We start from the raw sequence: 17,845 nt of genomic DNA on the forward strand, positions 1-17,845 counted from the left end.
AAAGTGGCTGCAGCCCCTCGAGCCCCGGCCCAGCCCGCTTCACGGTCGCGGCTCCGCGTCCCCTCAAGCACCCCCCATCCTCCCGCGCAGGCCTCTCCCTGGGCTAGGCTCCAACAGGAACGCTCCCCTCTCGACCCTTCACCTCACAACAAAGGTCACCTCAAAAGAAGAAAAGAGCAAGCAAGAATAAACCGGGGCTTCCCTGGTGGCTCAGGCGGTAAAGAATCCACCTGCCAATGCAGAAGATGCAGGTTCGATCCCTGATCTGAGACGATCCCACATGCCGCGGAGCAACTGAGCCAATGCGCTGCGACTACTGAAGCCCCTGCAGTGAGAAGCCTGTGCATCGCACCTGCAGAGCAGCCGCCCTCCCTGCCCCTGGTCAGGACCACACCTGACCTAGTCACTGCTCACAGCACCTGTGGACGGGCAACGCCAGACCCTCCCCTGGACAGAGGCCTGGAGCAGGCGGGTGTCTCGCCAGGGCCCAGCCTCTGGCCTCCACACCCCCTCTTCACACCCCCGCCCCCGGGAGCCTCAACCCTGCTGCTTTCCTGAGGTCTCATGCATGACTCCCGCTGGCCACCATCGCCCGCAGGGATGTCCTGGAGAAACAGGGAGGCGTTTCCGGAAGCGCAGCCAGGGACCGTCTGCTCCTCCCTTCGGGACCTGCTCTGGACCCTACGGCAGAGCCCTGGAATACACAGCGAGCCCGGGTGAACCTCCTCAACTACGGCAGAGCCCTGGAATACACAGCGAGCCCGGGTGAACCTCCTCAACTACGGCAGAGCCCTGGAATACACAGCGAGCCCGGGTGAACCTCCTCAACTACGGCAGAGCCCTGGAATACACAGCGAGCCCGGGTGAACCTCCTCAACTACGGCAGAGCCCTGGAATACACAGCGAGCCCGGGTGAACCTCCTCAACTACGGCAGAGCCCTGGAATACACAGCGAGCCCGGGTGAACCTCCTCAACTACGGCAGAGCCCTGGAATACACAGCGAGCCCGGGTGAACCTCCTCAACTACGGCAGAGCCCTGGAATACACAGCGAGCCCGGGTGAACCTCCTCAACTACGGCAGAGCCCTGGAATACACAGCGAGCCCGGGTGAACCTCCTCAAATGGCTGTGACTCCAAGCGCAAAGTAGGAACCTCCACTTTGCCAGCACAAAACTCGGTCTCCTTTAGGAGTCAGGTACACGCAAAGTGAACTGTGTGGCTGGGGGTACGGTGGCTTCTCTCCCAAACGTCACTGACCACAGCACAGCAACACAGTGGAATCTTCTAAGCTGCCAAGAGCCCAAGGTCATGTTTATGGACTTTGTCAACACATGGAGACTTTCACACACATACGAAACACAGGTGAGAAAGGCTAAACCAAATCACCTGCTGACCTAGATTAGAAAAAGCAAGAGAGTTCCAGAAAAACATCTATTTCTGCTTTATTGACTATGCTAAAGCCTTTGACTGTGTGGATCACAATAAACTGTGGGAAATTCTGAAAGAGATGGGAATACAAGACCACCTGACCTGCCTCTTGAGAAATCTGTATGCAGGTCAGGAAGCAACAATTAGAACTGGACATGGAACAACAGAATGGTTCCAAATAGGAAAAGGAGTACGTCAAGGCTGTGTATTGTCACCCTGCTTATTTAACTTACATGCAGAGTACATCATGAGAAACGCTGGACTGGAAGAAACACAAGCTGGAATCAAGATTGCCGGGAGAAATATCAGTAACCTCAGATATGCAGATGACACCATCCTTATGGCAAAAAGTGAAGAGGAACTAAAAAGCCTCTTGATGAAAGTGAAAGAGGAGAGTGAAAAGATTGGCTTAAAGCTCAACATTCAGAAAACGAAGATCACGGCATCCGGTCCCATCACTTCATGGGAAATAGATGGGGAAACAGTGGAAACAGTGTCAGACTTTATTTTTTTGGGCTCCAAAATCACTGCAGATGGTGACTGCAGCCATGAAATTAAAAGACGCTTACTCCTTGGAAGAAAAGTTACGACCAACCTAGATAACATATTCAAAAGCAGAGACATTACTTTGCCAACAAAGGTCCGGCTAATCAAGGCTATGGTTTTTCCTGTGGTCATGTATGGATGTGAGAGTTGGACTGTGAAGAAGGCTGAGGGCCGAAGAATTGATGCTTTTGAACTGTGGTGTTGGAGAAGACTCTTGAGAGTCCCTTGGACTGCAAGGAGATCCAACCAGTCCATTCTGAAGGAGATCAGCCCTGGGATTTCTTTGGAAGGAATGATGCGAAAGCTGAAACTCCAGTACTTTGGCCACCTGATGGCAAGAGTTGACTCATTGGAAAAGACTCTGATGCTGGGAGGGATTGGGGGCAGGAGGAGAAGGGGACGACAGAGGATGAGATGGCTGGATGGCATCACTGACTCGATGGACGTGAGTCTGAGTGAACTCCGGGAGTTGGTGATGGACAGGGAGGCCTGGCGTGCTGCGATTCATGGGGTCGCAAAGAGTCGGACACGACTGAGCGACTGAACTGAACTGAACTGAACCCTCACACCCCACTCCGCCCTGGTCACTGGATGGCAGCAGAGCAGACAGAAAGGCCGGTGCCTGAGCCGTCCTGCCAGGCGCACGAAGGAGAGAGAGGGGCTAAGCGGAGTTAAACAGGGACGCGTGAGCTCCTCTCCCTCCCTCCTGAGGTCCAGGGAACTCAGGCTCCAGAGGAGAGGTCCCAGGGCTCGGCAAGACGCACAGGGGCCAGCAAGCAGGAGCTCACAGTGGAGGACACAGACACGCTAGGCAGCGGAGCGGGTGCCGGACGGCCCAGCGCCATGCGTCATCCCCGAGAAGCGAAGCCTGGTCCAGAGTCTGCCTGGGGAGCCCAGGCCCGGGCGCCAACTCGGGAGACGCAACCACAGTTGCTCCAGGAGGTGGGAAGTGAGCCCCTCAGAGCTCCAAGGGGTGAGCAGACAGTGAGGTCCAAGCAAACAAGCCAGACAGGATGGTGGACAGGTGTGCCGAAAACTAAGCAAAGGACCACTAACTCCAGGAAAAGCAAAAAGGTGCGTCAGAAGGGAGGTGCGGTCACAGCTCACAATCGGGCCAGCCGTGGGAAACGCCTGTAGTCAAGATAAGACAAAGCCAGATGGCCACTCAGGAAGGCTGCGGGTAACTGCACTGACGAGAGTGGGGCAGACAGAGGGAAATGTGTGGGTATACCTCCCGCAAGGAGACATCGATGAAAAGAACCTGGAATGGGGAAACAGCACTGTAGAGGGAATGGTGAGGAGCGGGCGCGGGGCAGGGTGGGGGCAGGAGAGCACGGGACACACCACAGCAGCACAGAACAGTCAAACGGAAACATGGAATCAAAGTCAGGACCAAACACACGCAGCAGGCTGCACCGAGGGCAGCGGGCACGTGTCAGGAGGAGCGGGCCACGTGGACGGACCTCTCTGCCGGCGTCCTGCCTCTGGGCTCTGCTACCAGACGGAGCAGCAAGGGTGGAGGGCAGCCCTGAAGCCTCCCCAGTGCACCCCAGGTAGACACGGGGGAAACCAGTGTCGGGATAAACTCAGCAGGGAGGAAAAGAGGGAGGTTAAGATATGCCTGGGGGGGTGGTCTTTTAGGGAGGCAAGTATTTTCAGAACCCCCAGGAGGTGGCTCTGCAAACATGACCCCAAGACCAGGCCCGGCAGCACCGCCAGGAACGTGTGCAGGGCGGGCTGCTCAGACCAGACCGAGCAGACGCCGGGGGGCCCAGCAGCCTAGGTCCACAGGACCTACCGGTGACTCTGAGAGTGTAAACCCGGCCACCAGGCCACAACACAGCCATTTCAGGAGCGCAGGTGAGACAGCTGTTCTCAGCCAGGGGTCCAGAGGCCGCAGGACCCCAGGGTCTGAGAAGGGAGGCAGTCTCAACACTCTGGGACGTCCCTTCCTTTCACCCCTCACACTTTCTCTGAAATGGGCCGCGGAGTTTTCCAGCAGCTACATGACATGACAGACGGCTCACAGAAGCGGATATTAAAGAAACCAGCTCTCTTCAATCAAGCCAGACATTTAGGAGACTTGCCCCAATGTTAAACAATGCCACTCTCTCACTATTTTAGAAAGCAGTCTTTTTTCCAAAATATGTCAGTAATGCGAACATGTAATGGATTATTTTTCAATGAATTAATAAAAAGACAGTTTTGGGGGGGTTTTTTTTAGGTTCAGTTTCTAATACAGCAAAGACCAATAGAAATAACCCGCACAAACAAAGGCTCTTTGGTACTGACTAACACCGAACAACATGCAGGGGCTGAGACAACTGATGCGTCAGTGGTCTAAGGCGTCAACAGCCTACACACACACACACACACACACACGGAGACTCCTGACCATCACTTAAGGTCACAACACACACTGTACACCTTTCAAGGCTTCCTACACCGCCAGCAGTGAGAACAGGCAACTCTGTGGCTTAGACCAGCCCCACCAAGTCCACTTCGCTGTGCTGTGTTGATACCTAAACCCAGAGTGAGCGAGCCTCAGGACTGCCTCGCACAGCTCCCGTCGTGCGTACACACACGCTGCACAGCAGCACCAGCCATTTCCACAACAAGACAAAGCACAAAGCAGAAAATACATAAACTACCCCAAAACAGAAGTTATTTTCGGGTCCCTGAGCATTTCTAAGCTCCTCCCACACAGGTGTGCAAACATGGGTTGACCCCACTGGGCACTGTCACTAGAGAGCAGAAGGGGCTCTCTCTGAGGGAACCTGTGGGTGAACAAGATGTTCGCGTCCCTTTGGGCAGTGGAATCTCTTGATAAATAAGAATATGGGGGACTTCCCTGGCGCTCCAGTGGCTAAGAATCCGCCTTCCAGTGTTGGGGACGTGGGTCTGATCCCCGATCGGGCAACTAAGCCTGCGGTTGCAACAACTGAAGCCCGCGTGCTCTACAGCCGTGCCCCGCCCATACACCAGCAGAAGGCGCCCCCGGGTGCTGCAGCCAAGACCCAGCACAGCCCAGGTGGTGCCACGGTGAGAGCACGCCTGCCAGTGCAGGGGATGCAGGTTCAGCACCTGGATCGGGAAGATCCCCTGGAAGAGGAAATGGCAAGCACTCCAGTATTCTCGCCCGGAGGTCTCTACAGACAGGAGCCTTGAAGGCCGTAGTCCATCAGGTTGCAGAGAGTCAGACATGACTGAGTTGCTGAGCACACACACATATATATATGCGATTTTATCATACAGCTATTCCTAGTTTAAAAGGAATTTTAGTTTCCCATTTCTTTCTTTTAATTCACCTGGCTGCGTCAGGCCTTCGTTGCCACATGCAGAGTCTTTTAGTCCTGGCATTCAAACTCTCAGGTGGAACAGATAAGATCTTAGCTCCCCAAACAGGGATCGAATCCAGGCTCCCTGCCCTGGGCGTGCAGACCCCCAGGGAAGTCCCTTAATTTCCCATTTCAACCACTGTATCAAAGAGAGGTGTCACCTGATACCCCGTGTACTCGACGAGCCAACAAGTGACAGAATGGGGGCTGAGTCAGGAAGAAGGAAAACCTGTCTGCGCAGGTATAATGTTCCTTCCACTTGTTTGGAAATTCAGGAGTTTTTGGTTTCTTTTTGTTGCTTGTTTTAAGGATTGGTAAAAGCCACACAATCGAACTTTCCCACAAGATGAAGTATAGGTTATCATCAATGAACTTCCCATACTGTATTTTTCGTTTTTAGTTTGCAATATGCCGAGCTGGTTGAAAAAGTTCAAGTAACACCTGCACCCCCTCCCCAGAGTCAGCAGTGACTGGCGTCTTCTCACGGTTGCTCTCCGTCTCTTTCTACACACCTGTGCTCTTCCTGTGGCACCACCGAAAGTCGGCCCCAGACATCCAGACACCCGCCTGGTTATTTCCGCCTGTACCTCCTGGCAACAGGGACCCTTCTCCCCCACAATTCAACACTATTATGACCCCAAGGAATTGAGCACTGTTACTAGCAAGTGTTACATCTAGACTCAAACTTTCCCAATCGTCCCAGTAATGGCCTTTCTGTTTTTATTTTCTTTTACTCCAGCATGCAGTCAATGACAGGCTTTATGGTCATGACCCCTTAGTCTTCTCCAACCCAGTTCTCCCTGTTTAGGACATCTTGTCTAGAACGCTGACACTTGAAGGGTCCAGGCAGCTGTCCTGTGGGCTTCCCTGGTGGCTCAGAGGTAAAGAATCCACCTGCGGTGCAGGAGACACAAGACACATGGGTTCAATCCTTGGGTCGGAAAGATCCCCTGGAGAAGGAAATGATGACCCACTCCAGTATTCTTGGCTTGAGAATCACACAGACAGAGGAGCCTGCTGGGCTACTGGTCATGGGGTCGTGAAGAGTCGGACACGACTGACTGTAGCATAAGCCGCTGTCATGTAGATGCCCTATACTATGGCTCTGATTCTTTCTCATTACTTGACTCAGTTCAAACATTTCTGGCAAGAATGCTGTCCCTCCCACTGGTCCCACGGAGGGGCACACAGTCTAAGCAGGTCTGAGTTTGACTGTCTGCTCAAGGCGGAGGGGCTGGACTCCTCCAGTGTAAAGAACTCTCTCCCCTCTGTGAGCAGTCATCCCTGCAGACAGTTCAGTCTGTGTGAGGATTTACCCTCCCCCCACCAGCCAATCGCTCACACGATGCTTTCTGACAACCACCGATGATCTTGCCTGAATCGGCTATTCCCTTGGTGAATGTCTAATCTTCCAGACTCTACCTGAATTGGCAGTTGTCCATAAGAAGCCCCACGCACCCCTCTGGAGCACCCCTGTGACATTCACTCGCTGTGCCGTGGACTCCCTAAATTCACTGTATCCATTATTGTCATTCTTTTCTGTGCTCGAAATGCCCAGATCTGTCCATTAGGAACCCATTCAGGCTGCTCTTTTTCTGACACGTCCCCATCAATTTTTGATCACTTCCTTGGTTTCTGGTACAAGATAATCCAGTCTTACACTGAAATTCCCCTGCCCAGAATCTGGAATACTTTATTTCTCCAAGGATCCCAGATCCCCTTAGTGAAAAATGGTGTTTGGCAGCCAGGATCTAGGGAGCAGACGTACTCAGTCCTCCTGGGGTGTCACTGCCCCAGGCCCTCTCAGGAGCGTGTGTTCACCACGCATTCACACTGATGCCTCCAATCTGGATCCTCAGACATCAGTCCTTCCCACCACGTTTCACTTCCTTTCTCCCAGAAAACCCTGGCTCCCAACACCAGGACAGGTGCTCACTTGCTCCACCCTAAAACACGGCCCGAGTCAGTTCAGAACTACCCGGACCTGTCAACAACTAACCTAATTTGTAGTACGTTTCTCCGTCATTCTTTCTTTCTTCTGACTATATCCCACTAAAGGAATACAGAGTACTACTGTGTGTGACTGGAATTACGCTTTCCTATGTGGTTATGTTATTAATAATAATTCAATATACTGATACTTCTAGGTTCATTTGCTTCCATTTAAATTCAATTATTCTTTTGTTCTATCAATGCGGCTATATTTTTTCAAGATGTAGAATATTTATATGACTCAGAAAGTCAGAATGATATAAAAAGGCATACTCAGATAAGTTTCAGTCCCACCCAGATCCCTCACCCCCCGCCCCCACCTACTTGGATAAGTTATTTTAATTAGTTTCTAGTCTATCCTTTCTAGGTTTCTTTCTGCAAAGAGAAGCAAATACACATTCCTTAACAAACTGAGGGCTTCTCACTGTGGTGGCTTCTCTTGCTGCGGAGCACGAGGGCTCCCGGGCCCTGGAGCGCAGGCTCAGGAGTTGCGGTGCACAGGCTTAGTTGCTCCTCGGCACGTGGGATCTTCCAGGACCAGGGGTTGAACGCACATCTTCTGCACAGGCAGGCGGATTCTTCACCACTGAGCCCCCAGGGAAGCCCCATATTATGCATGTTAATTTGCACTTTTTTTCACTTAATGTATCTGAGAAATAACTCTGGCAGTTCACAGGAATCTCCCTCTTTTATTTTTGCAGTCGCACAGTTCTCTGCTAAGGGGATTGCACCTTGGCTCACTCATCCTGGGTGGACGTTTCGGTTGTTTCCATTTTACATCACAGACAGTGCTGCAGGGAACCACCCTGTGCATCTGGTGTTTTGCCATCTGTGGAGGCACACGCTTGGGGTAAATGACAGGAAGTGGGGCTGTGCTGTGCAGGACAAGTGTGCACACGGACACTGCCTAGCTCCCCTAGCAGGACTGGGCCACCCTGCACCCCCACAGCTGTACTAGAGGGCGCCTGCTTCCTGAGGGCCTCACAAGATGTGCTCAAGCTTCACATATTTGCCATAAGTGAGAAACTGCCCTGGCGATTTTAATTTTCATTTCTTCTATCGTATGTGAAGCTGAGCATCTTCTCATATATTTGAGGGCCATCTGTATATATTCTGTGAATGTCTTTATGTTTTTTGTTCATTTTTCTATCAGTTTTTGGTCTCCTTTCCCTTTGACTTTTAAGAGTTTTTAAGATTTGCGTGCATGCGCAGGCCACTTTTTAAAATATAAATTTATTTAATTGGAGGATAATTACATCACAATATTGCGTTAGTCTTTAAAACATACATCAACATGAATCAGCCACATGTATGCATACGGCCCCTCCCTCTTGAACTTCCCTCCCGTGTGTAGACCACTCTTAAAGTCCTCATTGAACTTGGTACAACGCTGTTTCTGTTTTATGCTTTGGTTTTCTGGCCCAGAAGAATGTGGCATGTGGCTCCTCAACCAGGGATGGAACCCACAGCCCCTGCAATGGAAGGCAAAGTCTTTTTTTTCTTTTTTGGAAGGCAAAGTCTTAATCACTGGACCCCAGGGAAGTCCCAAGAGTCTTGGTATCTTATTGAGAGCTTCTACGCCAGAACACTGGGGACAAAGGGGTGCCCTGGGCCAGCTGGGCCTCCTCCCGCTTCTCCCAGACAAAGACGGCACTCCTGCGTGGGTGTGGTCAGGGGTGCACCAGGGGCCTAGCAGAGCCAGCCATCAGCTCGGCCAGAGCCAGGAGCCCAGCCACCCTCAGCTCAGGTCTCTCCTGCAACTCACAGCTCCAGCCTCTCTTCCATTTGTCAAGTGAGAAAAATACCCAAAGTGGCTGAAGGATTTACAGGTACTTTAGTAGGCTTTCAAAGGAAATGCTAATCTCTCTCATCAGTGTAGAGTCTTCCTTTTATTGCAGCTCAAGCAATCTATGAATTAAACTAAAATTACATTTCACTTTATAAATATATAAACAAGGTCCTACTTATAGCACAGGGGAACTATATTCAATATCCTGTGACAAACCATAATGGAAAAGAACATAAAAAAGAACATACATGTAAGACTGTGTGTGTGTGCATATGAATGGCTTCCCAGGTGGCTCAGTGGTAAAGAATCTGCCTGCCAATGCAGGAGACGGGGGTTCAATCCCCAGGTCAGGAAGATCTCCTGGAGGAGGAAACGGCAACGCACGCCAGTATTCTTTCCTGGAAAACTCCATGGACAGAGGAGCCTGGCAGGCTACAGTCCATGGACTTGCAAAGAGTCAGATACAACTGAGCAACTGAGCGCACACACACAAACACACGTGTGTGTCTATACATATGTATATATATGTATATGTGTATATATATCTCTCTCTACTGAGTCATCTTGCTGTATAGAATAAATTAACATAACACTGTAAATCAACCATACTTCAATAAATTTTTTTCAACTTCAATAAATCATAAAATTTTAAAAATAAACTATATATGATTAATCAATTCACTGGCAGGAAGCTTAATCTAAACAAGATTTATAAAAATAAATAAATAAATAAACAAGATTTATAAATGTCCCTGGATTTCTAGTGACAGTGAGAAAAACACCCGTAGGTACTGCAGGTCCTAAGCCACTGTCCTGCTTACTGACCAGTGATTTAAAGCAGTGAACGTCTTTACAGTTCTGAGCAATGCCTCTGGTCCCAACAAATAAACCACTGCGAACAGGCTCAGCCAACAGGTGCCAGGACATCATTCGTAACTGGAGTCTTCAGTTTTAACCTGGTTAAACTTGTTTAAAGAAAAGTCAGAATAAAGTGTGTGAAATAAAAAAGAACAATGAATCATGAAAGCCCCCGACAGCAACATCACTGGTGAGCTCCCCACACTGTGGAGCCCTCGCTCAGAACAGGGACGCGAACGGGCAAGCGCGCTCTGGCTACAGCAGGACTATTTATTTACCTGTGGGGACTGAAGATTCTAAAGCTTTTTGTCCAGGTTTTTTAAAAAATTAACAGAAGAAAAAGCAAAGTAGATCATTTAACAAATTAGAATTACAAGAGTTGTATATCCTTAAATCCTTCTGAAGACATGGGCCATTAGAAAAATAGCTGAGATTTCAAGAAAAAAGCTAAAAAATATCTGCAATTTGAGAAATCCCAAGTGATCAACATACAGTGTGCAAAAGGGCTTAAAATAATACAGAGTGACAGTGCTTCCTGTGTTTACAGCTAGTATCACTAAAATGCTATCGGCCCTCCGTTCGTCTCGTATTTTAGAACATCCATCCAGGACCCTGCCCACAATATGTCCCTGCAGGAAGCAGGCTACTCCAGGCCTGGTGCAGCCAGCACAGGTGACCGATCGGCACAAACAGGACACTGGCTTATCGTTAGAGCTGGGTTTGAAACAGAGAAAAATATGCCACCTCGAGATTGTAACCAGAGTAATATTAGTACGAACTTTTCAAAAACAAGTATTAAACATTTAGACAGAGAAACAAAACTGTACCTGCTGAAGAAATTTCTTTTCCTCCCTAACCATGACATGGAACCAATCCATGTATATATATGGGGGCGACTAGTCTCAAAAACTTCCGAACTAAAAAAAAACAAAAACAAAAACAAAAAACTTCCGAACTAACTATGCAATCAGTGCAGTTCTTTTCCTAGGAAGTTCCTGTTTACATCACATGTTGATGTAAGCTCAGTGCCAATCTTCAAGAGCATAGGCGTGTTCTAATATGTATTTCTCCAAATATCAACAAAAATTAACAATGCATCTTCAATAAGCAACTGAACATGTTCAATGTCTCATAAAGTTTTTAAGCTTACTAGAAAATCTGAGTTTGTTTAGATATATTTTGTTTATGGATCTAAAATCTTAATGGAGTCCAAGTAAACAGGCAAATATTTTGTCTTCAGAGTTTATTTACATTTTTATTTCTAAATATGAGAATGAAATTTCTTTAATAGATTCTTTTCTACACTGCTTGAAATTCATGGCATGGGTACAGGGACTACTTTTCAAAATAATTGAAATAAGTAACAATAGAAAAGTTGGCCAATACTTCAAATAAAACCAACCCACTTCCCAACACACACTCACACAATGAAAAAATAATTTTTTAATATTTCCTTAAAGATTTTTTTCTCATGGACAACTTTTACAGTTAAAATCACGGTATACATACAAATCAATTTATATACAACTATTCATTTATATTGATAACCTACGCTGTGGAAACTTTGCAATTATCATAAAAGTACTTCTAAGGGCCACCTAACAGTCTTCAGTGGGTATCCAACTCTTCTGTCTGATATTTCAATTACAATTACTGTTTTGACCCTGTATCCAGAATTTAAATGAAATAAGTGTTTGAAAAGGAAGCAACCCATAACTTGGTGCCCTTTACAACCTGGTCTGGGCTGGAAGAAGCACAAGCTGGAATCAAGATTGCCGGGAGAAATATCAACAACCTCAGATATGCAGATGACACCACCCTTATGGCACAAAGTGAAGAGGAACTAAAAAGCCTCTTGATGAAAGTGAAAGAGGAGAGTGAAAAGGTTGGCTTAAAGCTCAACATTCAGAAAATGAAGATCATGGCATCTGGTCCCATCACTTCATGGGAAATAGATGGGGAAACAGTGGAAACAGTGTCAGACTTTATTTTTTGGGACTCCAAAATCACTGCAGATGGTGACTGCGGCCATGAAATGAAAAGACGCTTACTCCTTGGAAGAAAAGTTATGACGAACCTAGATACCATATTGAAAAGCAGAGACATCACTTTGCCAACAAAGGTCCGTCTAGTCAAGGCTATGGTTTTTCCAGTAGTCATGTATGGATGTGAGAGTTGGACTGTGAAGAAAGCTGAGCGCCAAAGAATTGATGCTTTTGAACTGTGGTGTTGGAGAAGACTCTTGAGAGTCCCTTACTGCAAGGAGATCCAACCAGTCCATTCTGAAGGAGATCAGCCCTGGGTGTTCTTTGGAAGAAATGATGCTAAAGCTGAAACTCCAGTACTTTGGCCACCTGATGGGAAGAGTTGACTCATTGGAAAAGACTCTGATGCTGGGAGGGATTGGGGGCAGGAGGAGAAGGGGATGACAGAGGAGGAGAAGGGGGTGACAGAGGATGAGATGGCTGGATGGCATCACCAACTCGATGGATGTAAGTCTGAGTGAACTCCGGGAGTTGGTGATGGATAGGGAGGCCTGGTGTGCTGCGATTCATGGGGTAGCAAAGAGTCAGACACGATTGAGCAGCTGAACTGAACTGAACTGAACAACCTGGTCAGTGTATCCCACATGGAATTTAACTCTTCCTACGTGTAAGAGCCTGCACTGGGAAAATGCCACACATGACTCTGAATCTCCTGGGGACAAGTTAGGCTTCCATTAAAGCACAGCTGGCCCTCCGTATCAGTACGTTCCACAGCCACGGGTTCAACCAACTTAGGATCAAACACTGTCGGCGGGGGGAAAAGAAATCCAGAAACTTCCAAAAAGGAAAACGTGAATTTGCCACCTGCTATCAACTATTTACATAGCATTCACATTGTAATAACAACTGTTTATGCAGCATTTATGTTGAATTAAATATTATAAGTAAAACAGAGATGATTTAAAGTACCTGGGAGGGAAAAATTTTAAAACAACAAATTAACAAAAAGAACACTGTAAGTCAACTACACTTTGATAAAAAATTATAAAACAAAAAAATAAAGTATATGCGAGGATGTGTATAAGTTATATGCAAATACCACATCATTATATACAAGGGACTAGAAGCATTTGTGGATTTTGATATCCATGCGGGGGAGTCCTGGATCCAGTCCCACCCCACCCCTCATACTGAGGACAAATGTATATATCTGAGATCTTCAATTTTAAAAACCAGGTCAAAAGGCAGGTTCAGAACAACAGACATGGAATGTACCATTTTTGTACAATGAAGCATCATTACATATATTTTGATTTACATATTAAATACTTAAGGAGTCATCTCTGGATGGTGGGATTATAGGTGATCCCTATTTTTATATTTTGCTTATTGGTCTTATTTTCGTATTTTTAAACAATGAACATCTATAAAAAATAATTTAGCTTCTCCCCACTAGGATCTCAGTTGTGTACTTCTATACAATTAAGTGTGTATGTGTGCGTGCGCACAGAACAGTCTGGAAGGAAATGCACTAAAATGCTAATGGTGTTTTTCTCAGGCTAGTGGGATTGTTAGTCATTTTTTGGTTTGGATTTTATATCACTCTGTATTTTCCAGTTTTTAGAAACAGTAAGCCTGTGTTACTTTTATAACATAAAAAATTGTAAGACCCTAACAAAATTGCCTGTTATCCAAGCACAGAAAGGAACATCATCTGCCTTTTAGCAATTCCTCCAACACACAGGGCCAGACACACACACATCATCAGCTCCCACGTGCACCTGCCACGCACACACGCTCATTCTCACACACACGCAAATCCAAGCCTAGGACTGGAAAGGACAGTGGAACAACTGAAAGGTGTGCCCAAACGTCCTCAGGGAGCTCCAAGTGCCCACCAGTGGAGGACTGAAAAGAAACGAACAGCAGGGAGACCCCTGTGCGTGGACACCACCTCCAGCAGCCTCCTTACTGAGGAGCACAGGCAGGGCCCACAAGGTTACTGAAGGGCGTTCCTGTTCCAGTGTGCGGAGCTCTCTGGAAAGGACCCTAGGCTGTCTAAATGCCCAAGTGAGTGCTGTCCTGTGAAAATAACCTTTACTATTATGATGAATTTCTTTGAAAGGTAACACTGAAAGAAACCAATCGTTTCTCACAGTACTCTTATTTTACAGTACAGTTTATTTTACAATTTCTTCTTTATGATAAGTTGGTGATAATTTTTACAAAAGCATCTGTCCTTCATCATGAAAGGGTCACATCCACAAGGCATCTTCAGAGATGGTCGAGGCCTTAAAGATAAGCTCTTGCAACTTGACAACCGGTGCCTGGGCACATCTGACTATAAACTCCTGGTCAAGAACACACAACCAGAAAGCACCACTGTAGTTCTTTCTCCTTTCAATTCCTGCCAACACTGTATTATATTACACCACACCTGATCTATCACCAGATGAGGTAATGAGAACCAAATACACCATGACACTGCTAAAGAGAGAGGGACACAAAAGCCGTCTGTATTATAAATGGGAACGACTTCTATTAAAAATTCAGATAATCCACTTAAATAATTCAAAATGCTTCCTTCATAAACAGATTACATAAAAGATAATGCAAGTGCTACCTTTGACAGTTTGACAATAATCAAGTTGCTATCATCAAGGACAGTAATGTGACCAGCCTAAGAGTCTCATGCACTCTGTATTTTGAAATCTCAAGGTAGAAAGTACAAATACTTATGGTCTTTATTGCTGTGTGTTCCTACAATTTAAAAAAAATATGACTTTTAAAAAGAATTATCTTCTAGAGATAGACACAGAAATATTTATGGGTGACATGATATGTCAGGTATGTGCTTCAAAAGTAATCTGGGGGTGGGGAACAGAGAATTTACAAGTGAACAAGGACTTCGGAAACTGAGCGATGGCTTGGGTGCAGGTAGAGGGTTTCACCAGACCTCTCTCTATTCTTAGCTATGTCCAAGACTTTCCATTTTTAAAAATTAAAAATATTGATCAAGGTAGAATTCTTCACTTTTCTCTAAAATACTTCACTAGCAAAGAATATTTCTTCTCTTTGCAGTATTCCGACACCAGACTTGGAAAAGGAAGTCTGAGTCATAATAAAGGCTACCAAAGCTTCAGTTCAGTTCAGTCGCTCAGTCGTGTCCGACACTTTGCCATACACACAAAAATCAGCCTTTCACTACCCTGTTAATTATCTGCTCCTAAACAAGAGCTGCCCTCCACCATCCCAGGAAGCTCCTCCAAGTCCGGTATTCAGATCACACCCAACTCGGCTTCTTCCCCAGCTGTCCTGGGAGCAGACGGAGGGGGCGGTGCCACTGCAGACCTCCCTCACTCGCCCTCTCCCACCAAGTCCTGAGTCATCCTGGACTCACCCCCAAACTCAAGATTCCACCAGGAGCTCCCTGAGCAAAGAATGTCAACTCAGTTCTACTCTGAATAATATTTAGAAGTGAAATGAAGTCGCTCAGTGGTGTCCAGCTCTTTGCGACCCCATGGACTGTAGCCCACCAGGCTCCTCTGTCCATGGGATTTTCCAGGCAATAGTCCTGGAGTGGATTGCCATTTCCTTCTCCAGGGGATCTTCCCAACCCAGGGATAGAACCCGGGTCTCCCACATTGTAGACAGACGCTTTAGCATCTGAGCCACCAGGGAAGTCCAATATTTAGAAAAAACTCAGCCCCAAATAGCAACCTAAAGTTTTTCCCACTGTGATCAATAAGAATGTCACAACAAAAGGTGATTCCCAAATGAAAATGATTTTATGATAGTCAATAAAATGAAATTTTGTGGGATTAAAGTTTAGGGCCACAAAACCTAAGAACTTGGGAGCCATCTAAATGTCATGAGCCTAAGAACTAGTCCCTGTTTCAACACTGACAATCTGTGAGGCCTTGGAAAGTCACTTAGCTTTTATGGGCCTCCAGTTTCTCACCTGTGGGATGAATCTCTTCCACGTATGACTGCCTCAGAGAAAGGCTGATGACCCAGGGAAAACACAAATGAGCTTCATATAAGCTATAAAGCACCGCATCAAAGTCAGAGTACGGTAAAGAAGAACAAATGTACCAATTCCCTAACATGCTTGATGGGTATGATGAGGAAGCGTATGTGTGGAGAGAAGATACATCGTTCCAGTGAAAAACAACTGGGGATGCCCAAGGTGCTCTCCAGCTGGGGGGCAACAAAAAAAAGCTTCAAAACACCTGAACCATTGACCACAACCCATGTGAACCATGCAAGCAAGACACTGTCCAGCGATCACAATCCAGGCTAATCTCTCTCATTAGACTTACAGAGGGTCTAATGGGCACGTCTCTATCTCTGCCCATTAGCCTAAGAGATGGGAGACCTGTCCTGGGCAATGTCTTCAAACCAGAGCTACACACAAGCGTCACACTGACCAAGAGGTCAACATTCAGGATACCCATATGGACACGTCCGGACTGAAAACTCAACAAGGAGCCCTGACGCAGGATGACCCAGTTCTTTACATGACTGCTCAATGGACACCATGAATACTCAAGGGGCACAGAGATCCTGTATAAAAGTTCTTAATGTTCTGGCGGAACCCTACATACCAGGGTGTCAATTTTACCTCTTGGCTTAAACATGCATATGTACCTCAATGTATCTGAACGCCCACTTCACAAATATTCACATGTATGAAAAGTCAATTAAATACAAACACTAGCAGACCAGCCTTTTGGAATGTCTCATCACTGAACAATGTATTTAATAGAACACCTGTCACCTGTGTGATGTCTATCTGGGATAACAGCAGGACACACACAGCCACGCTGTTGTCTCCACCTGAACTTTCGTAAGCTCACCTTCTCCCAGAGCAGCACAGCCCTGGCAACGGCTCGGGACCCCCTGCCCTGTGCATTCCCTCACCTGCCCAGCACCTCACCCGTCCTACAAGAGTGGAGGTGGGTCTGATGGAGTTCTGTGGAGTCTGTATTCACCGCAGTGCTCTAGGGTTCATCCCTCTCCCTTGGCACAGAAGGTAAGGAAGTGAACATTTTTAGCCTTCACTGTCTCCCAAATAACGAACCTACCTAGAATACAAGCCAACCATAGATGGTGAAGTAACTGCGTTCAAAATAGATTATTAATATGATCTTAAGCATCCAAGTGCAGCCTGGCCTTTGCAGACAGGAGTGAATTACTTCAGCCAAACCGAACTTGGGCTCTCAGTTGGGAGACCTGCTGGCACCTGTCCATCCGGGGGGCACTTCTATGCAGCAGACAGGGGGCATGTCCCCAGGCCAGGAGCTACCCTCAATTTAGGAAAGATTCAGCTGTGTGGCTTGGGATGGCAGGGAAAGAAACTGACTTCCAGAATAAAACCTCTTTAAAGGGGGAAGACGTGCTTCAGCGAATTCAGCTAGAGGTGAGGGGAGAAGCGGTGAATCAGAAAAGAAGCGGGACCCCTGGCCTCCACTGCACTCCACGACCAACGCGCGGGCTCGGCCCTCACGCGGCGAGTTACCTGCTCCGCCCCGTAGACGGTGGCGAACTGGACGAAGTCCTCGATGCGCACGAAGCCGTCCCCATCCCCGTCCAGGGCATCGAATACGGCTCGGAGGCGGGGGCTGTCCTCCGGACATCCCGCAGGCTCGCTCGTTAGGGGGTGAGTCTGGCTAAAGTCAGAGGGCCCGTCCGGGTCCCCGGGACCCAGCTCCAGGGCCGAATCGCCCACCTCGGGCGCGGCGAAGGAGGGGAAGAAGTCGACCTCGCCTCTCAGGTGATGGCTGCGGCTGAAGTCCTGCGCGCGGATGGATGCGCTGTGCCCGGGGCCATCACCCTCCGGCTCCATCGTCCAGGAAAAGAACGGGCCGAGCTCCGGCAGGGCCAGGTCAGGGTCGGAGTCGGGGTC

General features: G+C 47.7%; 1 protein-coding gene across 1 annotated transcript in view; it reads right to left on the reverse strand.

Annotated features, from left to right (window-relative positions):
- RAB11FIP3 (RAB11 family interacting protein 3 (class II)) overlaps positions 1 to 17,839 on the reverse strand; it is a 60,917-nt gene extending 43,078 nt beyond the window's left edge. The window contains exon 1 of the mRNA XM_010840983.1: positions 17,459 to 17,839. Coding sequence (XP_010839285.1) covers positions 17,459 to 17,785 — 327 coding nt within the window. The 5' untranslated portion in view covers positions 17,786 to 17,839. The remainder of the gene's footprint in view (positions 1 to 17,458) is intronic.
- Positions 17,840 to 17,845: the final 6 nt, after the last annotated feature.

This window comes from Bison bison, unplaced genomic scaffold (genome assembly GCF_000754665.1).
Source record: "Bison bison bison isolate TAMUID 2011002044 unplaced genomic scaffold, Bison_UMD1.0 scf7180017846849, whole genome shotgun sequence".
Taxonomy (NCBI): domain Eukaryota; kingdom Metazoa; phylum Chordata; class Mammalia; order Artiodactyla; family Bovidae; genus Bison; species Bison bison.